An 18,238-nucleotide genomic window follows, 5' to 3' on the forward strand; every position below is an offset into this window, starting at 1 on the left:
CTCAACAGAGCTACTACAGACCCCCAGAAAACCTACAATGTTGCTTCTGTGGTGACATCGTATGGTCAGCATGCTGCTGTTCCACAGGCTGTTGAGCATGAGGAGGGTGGCCATCCAGGTGCTGCTGAATCTAATGGTGCTGCCTCTGAAAAGGATGACGAAGACACAGAACCGCTGTCACCTTCTTCGGCGGCAGATAGTGACCTCCCTCCACAGCTTGGTGAAAATGTAAGTAGACTTTGTCACTCCTACTTTGCTGCGTTCTTGTATCACTACTCCTGGTCTCCACTTAAATCCTCTCTTTGCCTTCGCTGTAGACGCCTCCTCCGTCTCTTGACGCTCTTAACACACCTCTGCTCAAGAATCGCCGCAAAGGGTACTGCATCTAGCTGTTCTCTCTGTAAAAAGAAAAAGGACAGCATTCTTTCTTGCAGTGATGGTCATCTATTGTTTTTGTGCAGTGCGGCATCAGAAAAGAGCACGCATCCTTCAGCTAGGAAGAGGCTTTTCGAGGGAACCGATGGTACTGATCAGGTGTTAGTGAGTCCTATACCATCAATGCACACTGCTTCTTACCTGTGTCTTCTTTCTCTGCTGGTGGCCACAGCTAACGATAGTAAATTTCCAGGAAAAACAACTTGCTTCAGAGGCGCTGGACAGCACCGGTTTAAGCATTCCGGGAGAAGAGTATGTGACCTTCCTATTCCTTACTGTGAATGCTGTCGCTTAATAATAGGCAATCTTTTGACATGTTGTAGACAATTTACACAGCCCAATGTAACCTTTGCAGTTAGCATCAGATTATTTGTATGTCTAATCGCTTATCTTTCAATCTCAAATACAGTTCACACGTGCTGGTCCGTGTCTTTTGATTGGATGGGCTCGCTGCCTTCTGCCCTCCAGAGAAGACTTCTGCCTGCTTTTGGTGGCATTGCATCTTCTGTGCCCGACAGTGACTCATGGTAGTGTAGATTTAGACTCGGCCCGTGTACTGGCCATGAGGCATGAAGAACTTCTTAGGTTGATCAAAACCTCTCATGTGCCTTCCTGCTTTGATGTTGCCCAGCAGCGACGACAACACAGCAGCCATGCCTGGTTCGAACAGACGAGCGCTGTGTGCGCTGGGAAACTTATGGACCCCATTGTTTGGCACGCTGATAGTACTGATGAACCTTCGATTCGGCGGCTAAGTTATTATCCTCGATGTCACTACATCACTATCTGTTGTTTTGTTTCTACATCTGTTGTGCTTCGATTCACATTTGCTGGACGCCGTCGCTTTGGCCTGAACTTCGTTCGCGTTGGCCTGAACACCATCACTTTGACCTGAACGCCGTCACTCAGATCGCTTTGGCCTGAACTCACACAGCTTTGGCGTCGTTCACGTTAAATTCGTCGAGTTCAGCGCCTGTAGGATTTCTGCTCGAATGAGCCTGTATTCACAGCATTGGATACCTGCCATCGCACCCATCTGGTGGGATAAGCCACGTCCGCTGTCACCCAGGCGCACGAGCCAATCCCTGGTCGACAGCGGCTCCTCCTCGCGGGCCAGGACGCCATGAAACATCCAGGCACTCGCGTAAAGCTTCTCCCTCTTTCCTGCGCTGCCTTCCCCACAGCCATAGCTGCCTTCTTCTCTTCTCAGCTCTCAGCTTGGACTCCATGGCTGCCATCCCATGCAAGACGCTCACGGAGAACTCCATGGCCGCCGTCCCCTCCGAGGCGTCCAGCAACGACGAGGCCAGGCTACCAAAGGTACCAAGGTCCTTGGCGCCTTGCTGTGTCTGCTCCACACTTGACCCCATGCTTACTGCTATTTTCTCCTGTTCTAATCTCTGAAATATGCAGGTTCCAGCGATTCTTAGAGTGGACACGAAAACGGGCCCGCAGATCAGCGACTCACGAAGACAGCGCCTAACACCGCACCGCGTCCAACTCCCATCTCCCCAGATCGATCCCTACCGTGGACAAACAGAAGACACACGTCTTGTCTCCGCCGCTTCGCACGGCTCATTAAAACAACTTTATGGGTGATTTTTTTTTTGCTTCTAGTTTATTTTAACCTGACTTACAAAAATAGCTTTACACTACAGTGTCTCAATTTATGCAAAATAGATGAAGCCGAACCTGGCTTCATCGGTGATTTTTTCTGACTTCTAGTTTATTTTAACCTTGATTTATAAAACAGCTTACACTACCGTGCCTCAATTTATGCAAAATAGATGAAGGCGAACCCGTCCTAAGCCGTGCAGGCCCTACGCCGGGTGAGTCCCCAATCTTTCCCCTTCTTCGCTTTTCGTCAATTTCTACTCATCTCTTGCTTCTCCGCGCGACGCCAGGAGGTGCCAGCGCACAGGAGCTCCACTCTCCAGAAGCGGTGGTCGACCTTTACCCAGATCTACCCGGACACCGGAGCTTCGCCGCTGTCGTGCCGTGCCTACGCCAGCTCCCTGCAACACCCTCTACGGCCATCGGCTGGATCTGCTTCCCCGTCATCCCCCACAGGTCACTTACCACGCCTATACAGCGCTGCCTTCCTCCTCCATCGCGCTTAGAAACATCCTGGTTCATCACGTTGTGACGCACTTATCTACATGCGTCTGCAGATTCGACTCCTACGCTTCGAACCATTGTAGCCTCTGCTTGGCCCTGGTGCAGAAATGGTACGCCTACAGGCTTCTCGGAGCCATTTCTTTTTTCTTAGAAATACTTCTCTGACGCATTTTACTGCGACTAAGTTAGCTCCTCACCAGATTTCCTTTCGAAAAAAGACATTTTTTCAATTGAACACATGCTTACGCTCTGGATTACTACACCTGTTTTAGCTATCTATTAGGCCTTGTTTCAGAGGAAAAAAATACATCTTTTTGAATCAAAATATACATTCGATATGGTGTTGTATCAAAGTTTAGTATGAGCTTACACACGCTTTACTTTTCCTCCAAAACTGTAGGCCCGTGCTGGACTCTCCACTGTCGAGCTGAGCAATGAGATAGAGGCGGCAGAGACACAGCTTACCAACGCAGTCATTGCCACCGACCTTAACCCACACACTGCTAACCCTAGCGCCAATGACATCCGCCTTGCCATCCAAGACACGTTTGGTTCCGAAGCCTCACCTACAGCCATCACACACTTCCGCTCCGATTTTGTGATTAAGTTTGCCACACCCGGCAAGCGAGACCTTGTTGCATCCTCCGAAATCCTGTATGGTGACGGCTTCGACATGCTCCTTCTCCGCTGGTCGAACCGCTATGGGGGCAAGATCACCAACACTGGTAGAGAACCGAGCTTTACTCCCGGTGGGGAACCCCCTCTAGTCCCGGTTCCCCACCCGGGAGCAAGCATCCGGGACTAAAGGGGGTCCTTTAGTCCCGGGTCAGGAACCGGGACTAAAGGAGGACCTTTAGTCCCGGTGGGTAACACCAACCGGGACTAAAGGTGCCTCCTGACATGCCACGATGGCCGGCACCTTTAGTCCCGGTTGGTAATACGAACCGGGACTAAAGGTTTTTTTCTTTTTTCTTTTCTTTTCATTTTTTTGTTTTCTTTTCAAAATAGGTTTTCGAAGTCGTATTGTACGCTGCTAATTATACATTTATACGCGCATATAGTATGTTTCGGTTCAAGCACAATGAACGTATTAAATCACACAATTCAAGCATAGAAATATATATATATATATATATATATATATATATATATATATATATATATATATATATATATATATATGCATGCATGCATCATATATATATTTACATGCATGCATGCATGTGTATTTTACATTATATTATTTCATGTGCATATATTACAAAAGATTGCATTATAGTTGTTGTGACATAACAAGTTTCTTCTCATCCTCTAGCTTGGCTTCAATGGCAGTGTTGGGTCGAAGTAGAACTCGCCCTTGGAATCGATGACCTGCTCATTAAAAAATCTGGCTATAGACTCTTGAATTGCTTTGATTTGGTCTTGCCGTATGACCTTTTTCTCCAACCATCGAGTCTACAGGTTTGAATTAAAGGAAAATAAATTAATATATGTACACATATATATATAAAGACATAGTAACACAATCAATAATAATAATTAAATGAATATATAGTGTATTTTTAACGTACTTTGAGTCTCTCTGTAGGAGTTCTTTGGGAGAGCACCTTGATAAACTTGCAAACATAGTAACCACAGTAGTTGTTCCCCTGTTCCTGCCTCAGACACCACTTTACGAGAAAAAGATTTGTCATCCAATCTGGTGATCCGGTGAAAGCTATATGTTTAATTAATAAAGATGATGCGATTCAGGGGACTTACTTTCAATGGGATTACATTCAGTGGCGCTTTGCATTTTTCCATGTGTTGCTTCTCAATAAAGGTTTTCCAAACATTGCCCAATAAAAAATTTGCCACGTCATCAGATATAGTTAATCATCATGTTTGTGTGTATATATAGTTGCTAGAGATCCCGAAATTACCTCTGGATAATATCTATCATATCTTGGTAGTCTTGTTGTGGTTTTCTCATCGAGTCATAGATTATCAAGTGACTTTTCACCAGATCGATGTCCATCAATATCCAGTGATTGCTGCATGTGTTTATAGGATATAACGCATAACACTCATTAATTAACTAGAATCAACATATGAGCCATTAAGGCTATGATCGACATGATTAACACTCACTTGAAGTTATAGGGAAAGAGTATATCCTTCTTGTGGCGTTGGTTCACTAAGAAGTTTATGAGGTTACTCTCTGACTCAGACTTCCAATTAGTCATTGGAGTAATTGGGTCTTTGAATACTATATGGGGATCAACAAAACCAATTTCATTGCAGCCTTCCTTTCTGAGCTCTGTCATTGTAAATCTGCATATATATAGTACTTGTTAGGATAATTTATATGCATATACACACATATGATGAGTTTAATAATAGATCGAAAGAATTATTACTTACAAACAATAGCAGCTAATGATAACTTTGTCCAGAGAGGTCAGGTGGCATAGTTGATGAAATTCTGCAAAGTCAACATACATAACATCATCGCCACGGAACCAATGTTCGTCTTTAATTCTGACACCAACGCAGAAGTCTCCACTGGTAGACGCCTGCATGTACCACTTGTTTAGCAGGTACATTTGCGTCCCCAGATCAGATAAGGCTTGAGGGTTGTATAGACTCTGGCCTAGTACAAATTTTTTCTTCCAAATATCAACCTCCGCCGCACTCTCAATGTTTCCATCACCAAACATCTGGTAAAGGTCGAGACCAGTCTCATCAAGAAATTCACCAAGGTGATCCAAATCGACATCCGGAGGTATGTTTGCCTGATGCATTAATCCTAAATTCGAACCATATTCATTACCAACAACTAGCGGGGGGATTGATTGGTGCGCTTGTTGTCCGAGTTGGGCAACTCCTTTCCCTGCCCGCTTCTTTTTCTGTGCCGCCTCAATTGACTTGGTAAGAGTGCGGTCATAGTTTGATAACGTTGATTTGGACGGCTTACGAGATTCCCGCTGTTGATGCTGGTAAGAAGTCACCTTTTTTCTTAAAATATCCGGAGCTACGAAGAAGTATGGTTTCTCTGGGTTTCTCCTTGCTTCTTGATTCATTTTAAGTTTGTCATAGAATCTAGACATGTCTTTTTTATATGCATCAGTTCCTTCTTCCTTCTCTTCAGATATTATTTTGGGAATAGCCCTTGGTTTCACGGTGGCTTTCTTTGCAGGCGGGGACTGGTTCTTCGTTTGAGGGGCTGGCCTCTTGCTAGGCTTCTTGGTAGGCGGGGGCGGGGGAGGCGTTGGAGACCTCCTTGGAGGTGTTGGCAGCGGCGTTGGAGACCTCCTTGGAGGTGTCGGCTGCGGCGTTGGAGACCTCCTTGGAGAGGGTGTGGATGCAGCCTCGTCTTCCAACACAATGTCATCGTACAGAGCACTATGATGATCTGGCGATTGAACAATTGGATTTAGGTTGGGGGAGGATCTGCTACAAAAAAAGGAATGACATATTATTATGAGCAGATTGTTAATTATTTAAGCCAATACAAATTAATGATGTAGTGTTTTCATCTGCACGTACCTATGGTGAGGTAGTTCAGGAGGAGGTGGAGCCGACATCCCTGGAATGATGATGTAGCGCTTGCGCCATAGAATGAATGTCTTCTCCGCTTCTCCTAGAGTCTTCTCGCCATCACCTCCAGGAATGTCAAGAGGCAAATCACTAAAACCTTTTTCAGCTTTATCTACCGAGATGGTGGCATATCCTTCTTGGATTATATTCCCATGAATCCTTGGTGTCTTGGTTCGGTCGATAGGATTAACAAGACCGATAGCCACCTTGATTGTGGAATTCTCCTTCGGAATGTGTAGCTCACACGTTGTACAAGGTTCAGTGACGTCATCCACAGGGAAGCGCAGTCCTGTGTCCCCTTGATTTGGTATCTCCGTGGAAGCGCAGCTACTTTTCAACTGAACAGATTGGCTAATGTTGATTCCTGGCTCTGATGCCTGCTTGCTTGTACTCACTGCTATTTGCACTTGCCTTTTGATTTCCTTCTGCATTCTCGCTTCAAGGTTTTTTTCCCGCTCCTGTGCTTCACGCACCGCTTCCTCCAACCTCTAGAGCCGGTGTGCCTCCGATTGTGCAACATCTTTGGGCTTCTTCGGCTGGATCACTGCCTCATTAGCCGCCGTATCTGCCTGTTGTGCAAGATATTTTTGCACGAGTTCAACATACTCTTCCTCCCAGTAGAAGCCTGAACATCGTCCACTGCCATCCCACTGAAATTAAAACAAAAAAATTAGAACTTTAATCACAACCATCATGAAAATAGGTATAAACTAACCATAATCATTAAATACGATAAAATAACTCACATTGCGATCCGGACACTTATAGAAGATACGATCCTTGTTGGGACCCTCCTTCTTCACTCGGTACTCCATCACAATCTTCGTCTCATCACGACACTTGCCGCATGGAATGAGAGAAAGGCCCGGCCTAAGTCGCTTTGGAAACCCATAAGAGGCCGAGGACCCGGAAGCAGTTGCCATCTACTTTCTATACTCATTTTTTAATACACTATAAATTTCTTCTTTTATAAACAAATAAAATTAACAAACTATAAAATTATCTAGATCTCTAAACAATGATATTTTTAATGGTCATTGTGTTCTCGTCTTTTACTTCGGCAGGTAACCATCCGTACTAGTTGACCTTGCTTACGTGATCAGCTCGGCGAGGATTTCTCCACCGGACGGCACCGTACTTGGTCAAGGAAGAGCTCCGATTCTACGAGGAAGGGAACACGGTCTTCCACGACCGTTATCGCTCTCCCTCGTAGAATCAAAGCTCCTCCTTGACGTCCGTTACCGCTCGGCAAAGAACATCCTCGCCGACCTGAACACGGTCCGCAAGTTCAACTAGTAAGGATTTGCTATAATTTTCTAACTATTTTCTAACTTTATATTTATATATACTTTAACCTTCTTTCATGTAAATATGCAAGCTTAAAGTGATTTTGAGCTCAAATTGCTTACAAATGAAAAAAACCCACAATAAAGAACCATAAATATATATAGTGAATAAAATGGCATAAGAAAATGGTAAAAAATGAGAGTATGAGATTGGTAACCTTTACAACTGAAGAATCGACGGAGGAATCGAAGAATGGATGGAGGAACAATGGAGGGAGGGAGGAAGCAAGAACACTACTGCAGTGAGCTTCAAAATGTGCTGAGCTCGGGCTCGGGGAGGAAGGAGGAGACGGCCGATTTATAAAGGGTGAACATTTAGTCCCGGTTGATAGATCCAATCGGGACTAAAGGTAACTTTCCAACCCCGGGCGCAGCCACGGCCCGGGAGTAGACCTTTACTCCCGGTTGGAGCCACCAACCGGGAGTAAAAGTATACCTTTAGTCCCGGTTGGTGGCTCCAACCGGGACTAAAGGTCCCTGCCACCTCTGTCTGGCGCAGTAGCCGTTGGGCAGAGACCTTTAGTCCCGGTTGGAGCCACCAACCGGGACTAAAGGTATTTCTAGTCCCGGGAGCAAAAAATTTCGGGACTAGAGCCCATTTTAACCGAGGATCAAAGGTCTGTTCTCTACTAGTGCAAATGGGAGACCGAAGTGGCTATAGACATCAATGGCTTTCCACCGCATACATTCAATCCGAGTGTCTTAGTACCCCTACTTTCAAGCCACTGCAGCATCCAGGCCTATAAGTTCAGTGAGGCTAGGGGTGCATGCCGTGTTGATGGATACGCACTTAACACAAGGTATATCCCAAATTCTGGGGAAGTCGGGGTCCAGTATCCAGATGTACATGGAGTTTGCAACGTCACCTTTCCTGTGGCATTGACAGCATACCCTTTCTTCGAAGCGCCTGAGTTTTAGATGGAGGAGTATCCTGCCAATCCTGCCCCAGTGGGCGGTTATGCTGCCAATCCAGCTTCCTCCAGTCCAGCACGTTCCATCGCTTCCTATGACACAGGTGATGATCATTCGGTACATTACATTTTCACCGCATACCTTAGTCCGCTGGATTTTGTTGCACAGTCAGATGTTCTTATCTGATTCAGCTGAACAAAATTCATGGTTCAGCTCAAGAACTGGGTTATGACAAGGAGGTGCTTCAGGAAGCTTACGAGTTCCAGCACAGAGGTAACATCCTTGTCAAACTAAAACTTTGGCACACGAAGGATTCGATAAACAGATTTCGACCTACCATGCAGCCAACCAGGAACTGGAGCGTGCAAGATACCGTCGCCCTGCGTCACCCACAAACTCCTCCTGCAGCGTATCTTCTGAGGAGCCCTTTTACCTACTTCGAGGTATACCCAAGACTGTGCCTTCGTCCTCCTACCAACACAGTTCTACCAACACTATATGCGCTGACGTTTCTATATGCACTTCACAGATTGCTCACCCGCCCGTAGCTTCGAGTCAGATCGAAGCTGGCACCTTTACTGATGTTGTGAAGACCGATGAGATCTCCGAACTTGGTGCGGCTTCCCTTCTGCGTCGCTGTGCCTTTTGCCTGTGAAGTACCCTTCTGCGTCGCTGTGCCTTTTGCCTGTGAAGTATGTTGCCTTCATAACTACAGAAGTTAATTGTAGGGGCGGCTGCGCCAGCCGCTCTTCCCAGGGTGTTCCTACAGAGCCTCTGTAGGGGCGGTTTCCTGACTGCTCCTGCAGGCCGCCCCTGTAGTGGACTTCTGTAAGGGCGGTTCAATCAAGAACCGCCCCTACAGTGGATTTTCCAGCAAAAAAAAAATTTCAAATTCAAATCTGACACCACACACACACACACACATATATATATATAATTCAAATTCGAATCTAACCGCCACAAATATACATATATACATTCACAAACACAAGACCATTATTTAGAACATCATCACAAGTCATAATTCACAAAAGTCCATCATTACAACATAGTCCATTATAAAGTCCATTATAAGATAGTCCATTAAGAAATCCACAAGTCCACATGCAAAACAAAGTCCAAACCGTTCCAAAGTCTGATCCAAACCATACCACAAGTCCACATTGTCATCAACGGCCTAGGGCTAGCCTATCAATCTCACGAAGGTGTTGGTATAGAGGATTACTACCTAAGTCGGAAAGAAGATGATGGTAAGTGCCTTTATGGTACACAATCTGGTCCATTATAAAGTTGCAAAGGTCGTCGACCATCTCTAAGAGCTCGTCATCCTTGTATGGGTTCCTTCTCGTGTCTTTATGTTTCTCCAACTACAAGAGAACAAGTTTATGTTTACTATATCACAACATATGCGAATTTTTCATACTACGAGCGAAAAGGTTCAAACTTACCAGATTGAAGTTTCTGTTGTAGCCACCGATGGTACTCATCATAATACATGTGTAGTATCCACAATGTAGACTTCCAGTCTTCTGCTTGGGGCACTGTGTGTTTTGCATATGGAGATGTTAAGTAATCCTATTGACAGACACGTAATATATAGAGTACCAAAGTAAATGACACTTACCGCACATAGAGTTTTGACATACAACTTTTCCTTCCTATTTAGATGATGCCTCCCCTTATGTTCCTAGATATAGTGCATGAATGCGCTATTCCAATGGTTTTAGCAAATGCAACTTGTTAGTATCCCATATTAAACCTTACAAGTATGTATATAAACATAATAGCTAAAATGAGGATTGTCGATATGTATACGTCTTGACAATCGCTATGAAGTCTTTGTATGTCTTGACTGAAAAATTTGCTGAATCAAAGACCCATGCCATGCTATGTGAGAGTCAGACGCCTATGTAAATCCAGTGATCGCTGCATGAATTTAGTCATAGAAGGAACACATAAGCTCTTTTGCGTCGAACAAAATATATTGAATAAAGCTAAGTATATAGTCGAACTTACTTGAAGTGGTATGGTATCCATATAGTATCGTGTTGTTGACGATTTTAAAAACATAGGACAATGTATGCCGCAACCTTGAGGGACTCTTTCAATATTTTCTTGTTCCTGATGTCCTCTTTCTCCTTAAGTGTCTTTTCAGCTCCTAGTTCTTTGCAATCTAGTTTCCACTCTTTAGGGTAATTAAAATTTGTTGATGCTATAGGTGAAGGGTCTATATACCCGTGTTTTACAGCTGACATCTTTCTCACAAAGTCCGCTTGAATTCTACAAATCACGACGCTGGTTAGTTACAACAAAATCAAAAGATTACATTCATATCATATCGAGAGGGCAAGGACTTTCAGGTACCACACACGAATTAGATTTATTTCCATTCGTTCGAGGTGTAAGCATGCCTGGATATTCTTAAACTCAATGGCAATTTGCCCACCTGGGGCTCCAAATGTGCCGGCAGGGATCCATGCTTGTAAGATTTCTAGTTCTGTTATCTGAGCATGCAAGTACCAATCGTGAAACTTTCTCATTCCACGTGGCAAACACTGTATGACTCGGTTTGGTAGGAAGTTTTTGTCTTTTTCATATTTATCCGGGCAATCATTTGACCATTTGAGGTTATCAGCAGCTAGATACTTGTTAAACCCTTTGTGCAGTTTGTTAGTGGTGCCCTCCTCAGAAGCTGGTGCTCTAAATTCGTTTACTTGGTTCTTAAGCTTGAACTGGTCATGGGCCATCCACTTGTGCACCGACGAGACGTCATTAATGCCTACATACGATGGCCTTATCTTGATTGAGATTTTATTTTGAGCTTCCCATTTGGGCACGTCCTTGTCAACTTGTGCATCACCTGCTCTAGGGGCCACTTGTTCTTCACGTATCGGTTGTTCACGAGGCAATTGCTGTTCATGAGACACTTGTTGTTCATGTATCGGCTGCGCTTGTTGAGAAGGATGTTGCATCTCATCATGCCTTTGCTCGGTACGAGCTGGAGAAGGACGTGGCATGTCATCATGCCCATGCTTAGTACGAGGTGGAGAAGGATGTGGCATGTCATCATGCCCTTGCTCGGTATGAGGTGGAGAAGTCTCTAGCGTGTGGTGGTCATGGTCATGGGCCGGTGAGTATACCTCCCCGTCCTTGATGGGTCGCTCCAGAGGATGAACTTCAGTCGGAGTTGGCGAAGACTTGGTCAATACAATGTCCTCATCCTCGATGGGTCACATACGGGCGCCAACCAGTTGCAAATTGGTGGTTCCGATGGGCAGGCAAAACGTGATCATTATGGTAACGGGCGTGGCACATCCTCCGGGCGGCATATGGCACAATAGGGACATCCCGCAGGACTACAAACGAGACATTGTATTGACCGAGTCTTCACCAACTCTGACTGAAGTTCATCCTCTAGAGCGACCCGTCAAGGATGGGGAGGTATACTCACTGGCCCATGACCATGACCACCACATGCTAGAGACTTCTCCACCTCATATCGAGCAAGGGCATGATGACATGCCACATCCTTCTCCACCTCGTATCGAGCATGGGCATGATGCCATGCCACGTCCTTCTCCAGCTCGTATCGAGCAAAGGCATGATGAGATGCAACATCCTTCTCAATAAGCGCAGCCGATACATGAACAACAAGTGTTTCATGAACAGTAATTGCCTCATGAACAGCCGATATGTGAAGAACAAATAGCCCCTAGAGCAGGTGATGCATAAGTTGACAAGGACGTGACCGAATGGGAAGCTCGAAACAAAATACCAATCAAGATAAGGCCATCGTATGTGGGCATTAATGACGTCTCGTCGGTGCACAAGTGGATGGCCCATGACCAGTTCAAGCCTAAGAACCAAGTAAAAGAATTTAGAGCACCAACTTCTGAGGAGGGCAAATTGCACAAAGGGTTTAACTAGTATCCAGCTGTTGATAACCTTAAATGGTCAAATGATTGCCCGGATAAATATGAAAAAGGCAAGAACTTCCTACCAAACCGAGTCATACAGTGCTTGCCACGTGGAATGAGAAAGTTCCACGATTGGTACTTGCGTGCTTAGATAACAGAACTAAAAATCTTACAAGCATGAATCCCTGTCGGCACATTTGGAGCCCCAGGTGGGTAAATTGCTGTTGAGTTTAAGGATATCCAGGCATGCTTCCACCTCGCACGAATGGAAATGAATCTAATTCGCATGTGGTGCCTGTAAGTCCTTGTCCTCTCGATATGATATGAATGTAATCTTTTGATTTTGTTATAACTAACCCGTGCCATGATTTGTAGAATACAAGCGAACTTTGTGAGAAAGAGGGTAGCTCTAAAACACGGGTATATAGACCCTTCACCTATAGCATCAACAAATTTTAATTACCCTAAAGAGTGGAAACTAGATTGCAAAGAACTAGGAACTGAAAAGACACTTAAGGAGAAAGAGGACATCAGGAACAAGAAAATATTGGAAGAGTCCCTCAAGGTTGCGGCATACATTGCCCTATGTTTTAAAAATCTTCCACAACACGATACTATATGGATACCATACCATTTTAAGTAAGTTCGACTGTATACTTAGCTTTGTTCAATATACTTTGTTCGATGTAAAAGAGCTTATGTGTTCCTTCTATGACTAAATTTATGCAGCGATCACTGAATTTGCATAGGCGTCTGGCTCTCACATAGCATGTCATGGGTCTTTGATTCAGCGGATTTCCCAGTCGAGACATACAAAGACTTCATAGCGATTGTCAAGACGTATACATATCGACAATCCTCATTTTAGCTACTATGTTTGTATACATACTTGTAAGGTTCAATATGAGATACTAACAAGTTGCATTTACTAAAACCATTAGAACTAAGCATTCAGGCACTATGTCCAGGAACAGAAGGGGAGACATCATTCAAATAGGAAGGAAAAGTTGTATGTCAAAACTCTATGTGCGGTAAGTGTCATTTACTTTGGTACTCCATATATTACGTGTCTGTCAATAGCATTACTTAACATCTCCATATGTAAAACACACAGTGCCCTAAGCAGAAGACTGAAAGTCTACATTGCGGATACTACACATGTATTATGATGAGTACCATCGGTGGCTACAATAGAAACCCCAATCTGGTAAGTTTGAACCTCTTCGCTCGTAGTATGAAAAGTTCGCATATGTTGTGATATAGTAAACCTAAACTTGTTCTCTTGTAGTTGGAGAAAAATAAAGACACGAGAAGGAACCCATACAAGGATGACGAGCTCTTAGAGATGGTTGGCGACCTTTGCAACTTTATAATGGACTAGATTGTATACCATAAAGGTACTTACCATCATCTTCTTTTCGACTTAGGTAGTAATCCTCTATACCAACACCTTCGTGAGACTGATAGGCTAGCCCTAGGCCGTTGATGACAATGTGGACTTGTGGTATGGTTTGGATTAGACTTTGGAACGGTTTGAACTTTGTTTTGCATGTGGACTTATGGATTTCTTAATGGACTATCTTATAATGGACTATGTTGTAATGATGGACTTTTGTGAATTATGACTTGTGATGATGTTCTAAATAATGGTCTTGTGTTTGTGGATGTATATATGTATATTTGTGGCGGTCAGATTCGAATTTGAATTATATATATATATATGTGTGGTCAGGTTTGGATTTGAATTATTTTTTTGCTGAAAAATCCACTGTAGGGGTGGTTCTTGATTGAACCGGCCTTACAAATACATACAGTAGGGGCGGCTAGTGATACAGCCGTCCTTACAGAAGTCCACTACAGGGGCGGCTGATATTACTAGCCACCCCTACAGAGGGCACTGTAGGGGCGGCTCAAAACACCAGCCGCCCCTACAGAGGGCACTGCAGGAGTAGGCAGGAAACCGTCCCTATAGAGGCACCCTCTGTAGGAACACCGTGGGAAGGGCGGCTGGCGCAGCCGCCCCTACAGAGGCTCTAGAGTCGCCCCTACATTTAACTTCTGTAGTAGTGGATGTTGTACGTGGTCCTCGGTGGCCAAGCTGAGGAAAAAGGCGATTGTTTCAAGCGGCTTGTATTAAAGGCTCCAACAACAATCCTGAACTCCAAATGACAACTAATTGGCGAGATATAATTTAAAATGTTATTATTCAATGGCAAAAAAACTATCAACAAGTCACATGCTCTAAAATATGATCCCATTGTGAATACAATATCCATAGAGAATGGACCGGGTCTAGCTTCTTAATTAACAAAAAAGGCGAGTGTTTCAAGCGGCTTGTATTAATGGCTCCAACAACAATCCTCGACACCAAATGACAACTCATTGGCGAGATGTAATTTAAAATTTTAGTATTCAATGGCAAAAAAAAACTATCAACAAGTCACATGCTCTAAAATATGATCCCATTATGAATACAATATCTATAGAGAATGGACCGGGTCTAGCTTCTTAGTTAACAAAGTTGGTCATGAAAGTTAGTTTTTTCTACCTCAACTCTAAAACTAGAAATAGTTTCTAGTTCCTCCCTCATCTCTCAAAATCGGCCACTTGACCTCCATGACTGTTTCCCTTGATGGTTTTTCTCTCTTTTTTTTCTTTTTATGTTTATTTTAGCTGAATCTTTGAAAATCATTCTAAATCATAGAAAAATCACAAAATTAAAAATTCAATTGTGTTGGACTCCACATGAGTAGATCTACATAGTAAACATATGATATACTATGCTTTTGCACAAAGTTTTAGCTGTAATTTTAAATCTATGTTTTTTTGTAATTAATTCATAGTTGCGGTTTCTCTGATCGAGTTATGGTGAAATTTTTATGGTGGGCTAATCATTGCATGCTTGATCTGTAGTAAAAAATTCATGCTCATTGGATCAAGTATGATTGAGTTATAGATTTACCTAGGTTTATATTTGTTAAATAGTTTTTAAGTGAAATTAAATCTATAACTCGGTCATACATGATCTAATGAGCACGAAATTTTTGTTGGGTTCCACATGAGTAGATCTACAGTAAATGTATGATATGGTATGTTTTAGTACAAAGTTTTTGTTGTAGCTTTAGATCTAAGCTAAAGCCGCAGTTTCTGTTGTCCAATTATGGTGAAAGCCATAGTTTAGTTTTGGATAATTGATGAAACCTAAGTAGTAACATTTGTCATGAGTTATGATATGAGTTAGGTTGGTACAATCCAAATGTGGAGCAATGGTGGCACTCAAGAGATGGTGATGATCATTTGAAATGATGAGATGGCCACATGTGATGATGATCAAGTGCTCAACTTGAAAAAGAAGAAATAGAAAAACAAAACCGTATGGAGAACAAGGCAAAGGTATAAATAGGGGTTTTGTTTTGGTGATCAAGACACTATTGAGAGTATCGGGTTCATAAACCCGGGGTCCGTCATAGACCTGCTTCCCAGCAAAAGCTCAGCCCAATAGATGATGTTGCGAACGACGCGCAACTCCTGGGTCGGCCCAAAGACCTAACAACAGGCCAGAAGGACGATCCAGTCTCCAGGCTTGCTTCCGACTCCAGCCCGCCTCTCCGACTGGAAGGCTTGGCCAAGGTGGAACCGCGCACGCTCTCCAACTTCGGTTCGCCTCTTCGACTGGAAGGCCTAGCCGAGAAGGGACGACGCTCGCTTTTGACTCTGACTCACTTCTCCAATCGAAAGAACCGGCCAAGGAGGACCGACGCTCGTCTCTGGCTTTAGCCGCCTCTCCGACTGGAAGGCTTGGCCAGCTCGCCTTTGACTCCGGCGCTCACTTCCGACTTCGGCCCGCCTCTTCGACCGGAAGGCTTGGCCAAGGAGGAATGGCGCTCGTTTTTATTGCCTCTGACTCTGGCCCGCCTCTCTGACCGGAAGACCTGGCTGAGACGGAAAGACGCTCGCCTCTGACTCTGACCCGCTTCTCCGACTGGGAGTACATTGAACCTCTGCTTATAGCTCTTCTCCGGTCGGAAGGCCAGAGCCGACTGGGGAACGACCGACCGGGGACGCTCGCTTGGTCAAGACTTAGGAAACGAATAGAGCAAGTAAGGCAGTGGCTCCAGTCAACCGTAATATCAAGGGCCGTACCCTGCACGTCTGTAGGACAGTACTGTTAGGCCATGTCAGAAAGATGCACCGCAACCTTCAAGACATGTTAGAACATGAAAAATGTTATGGGCACTGACATTTATCCTATAGTATTGGTAGGCGCCGACATCTGCCATACCAGAAGAAGTCGATGGAACCTACCACATGCATCTGAGCATCAACAGTGTTATGGGCGCCGACAAACCGCCTTGTACCCGATGGTATGGGCAACAAGACTAGATAGCACACACATACTCCTCTCATACTCCCTCTTGTAAAGCTGTCCCCTTCATCTATAAAAGGGGATGCGCTCTCCAAAAAGGGGACCGACGATTCAATCGATTCACGAACAAGTCGAACGACCATCCAATGATTCCAACAAACAACAGATGGTCAAACACTTAGCGCACATTGGAGCTCCTGTTGCTCTTGGCCCTTCGGTCTAGAGTCCGACCGGACCTCTGATACCCCCCATCTTTCTCCCTCTCGTTTGTAACCCCACAGCAAACTTCGAGCACCTAGGCTCAGGAATAAAGTCACCGTCCGACTCAAACTGGACATAGGGCACGTTGCCTAAACCAGTATAAACCCTGTGTCATAGAGTGCTAGGCCACATCCGATCACAACGTAGGACAAAACTATAAATATTTACGTGTTGGTCACTTTTCGCACCAACAATTGGCGCCATCTGTGGGGAAGAAGCCGTATGGTCACACTTTTGGTCATCGGATGGCCCACCTTTCCGCCATCTTTGGCATGGCGGGCTCAAGCAATATGACTCGCTTCGGCTCGCTGGAATTCCCCGCACTCCCCCTATTGGGATGTGGGTTCCTCCCGTCTTCGAGTCATCCTAGGCCTTCCTCTTTGGATGTCTAGACTTCATCGTCGACCGGCTCGGCGTGCTTCACCTCCGCGGGGAGGCACTTGTCCCAACACCCGTCGGAGGAGGAGCACCCTCCGACGGCTCCAGACCGCCCGACCTCAACGACGAGGTGCCTGCGCTTCGCTCTGAGCCCATGCTAGGCTCAAACCCCACTGTGAGTAACATACATACTGTTCTTTACTCGCTTTTTTATATTTTCCGCCGGCTCTCCGAAGGGACCCCGTTGTCCCTACCGTGACCGCAATACGATTGGTTCCCCCATGGCCTCGCGTCCCCTGTAGATGCGTACGCCCAGGGGCTCTGAAGGACGTTGGCGCCAGGTTCAGCACAACATCAACGATGGGGGGAACGATCCCCCATAGTTCGCCCGAGCTGGTCAGAACATCGCTGCTGTGGTGATGCTTCTGCGCTGCCTTCCCGAGCCTGTCAACCCACAGGAGCAGGCGGTCTACTCGAACCTTTGGGCGCTGGTGGAGACCGCCGCCATTCAATAGGCAGAGAGCTCCGCATCGTGACACCGACTCATGGCCTCTCTCCCCACTAGAGGAGAGGGGATGCACCAGACACATCGTTCCATCCGCTCACCTCTACAGTCACCAGGCACGGAGCAGGGGGACGTAGCTGCATCGTGGCCTGACCAAGCGCCCGCTCCACATTGGCTGCCTGTGCGTGAATGCCTCGGGCCGAACTAAGATGCTTGCATCATCATCAACAATCGGCGTCATGCCTGGCATGACGATGACGTCCATCGGGCGGTGGTGACAGCAGGTAGCTCGGGCTCCAGCCGGAACATCGAGGGGACCGGTGAGACACACCCTAGGCGTGGTCGTCGACTCGACGACCGGAATCCCAGCTCGGATGGCCTAGGACCATGGGCTTTTGGCCAACACATCCAAAGAGCACCG

General features: G+C 45.3%; 1 protein-coding gene and 2 long non-coding RNA genes across 4 annotated transcripts; all 3 read left to right on the plus strand.

Annotated features, from left to right (window-relative positions):
- Positions 1–1,449: 1,449 nt before the first annotated feature.
- Positions 1,450–3,614, plus strand: LOC136538264 (uncharacterized). 2 transcript variants are annotated; one of them, XM_066530247.1, is made up of 6 exons: positions 1,450–1,755; positions 1,849–2,030; positions 2,189–2,264; positions 2,340–2,505; positions 2,607–2,663; positions 2,954–3,614. In XM_066530247.1, the coding sequence occupies exons 1-3, from the start codon at positions 1,663–1,665 to the stop codon at positions 2,220–2,222; spliced, it is 309 nt and encodes a 102-aa protein (XP_066386344.1). In that variant the 5' UTR covers positions 1,450–1,662; the 3' UTR covers positions 2,223–2,264; positions 2,340–2,505; positions 2,607–2,663; positions 2,954–3,614. The 2 variants fall into 2 exon arrangements, with proteins under 2 accessions (XP_066386344.1, XP_066386345.1); XM_066530248.1 differs by having other exon boundaries at positions 1,461–1,755; positions 2,223–2,264; positions 2,954–3,610.
- A 318-nt stretch (positions 3,615–3,932) lies between these two features.
- LOC136538265 (uncharacterized) lies at positions 3,933–6,057 on the plus strand. Its single transcript, XR_010779261.1, has 2 exons — positions 3,933–5,317; positions 5,732–6,057. It is a non-coding gene; the product is annotated as an uncharacterized lncRNA (long non-coding RNA).
- A 2,566-nt stretch (positions 6,058–8,623) lies between these two features.
- Positions 8,624–9,202, plus strand: LOC136538266 (uncharacterized). The gene is made up of 3 exons (XR_010779262.1): positions 8,624–8,663; positions 8,735–8,833; positions 8,920–9,202. It is a non-coding gene; the product is annotated as an uncharacterized lncRNA (long non-coding RNA).
- Positions 9,203–18,238: the final 9,036 nt, after the last annotated feature.

This window comes from Miscanthus floridulus, chromosome 2 (assembly GCF_019320115.1).
Source record: "Miscanthus floridulus cultivar M001 chromosome 2, ASM1932011v1, whole genome shotgun sequence".
Lineage (NCBI taxonomy): Eukaryota > Viridiplantae > Streptophyta > Magnoliopsida > Poales > Poaceae > Miscanthus > Miscanthus floridulus.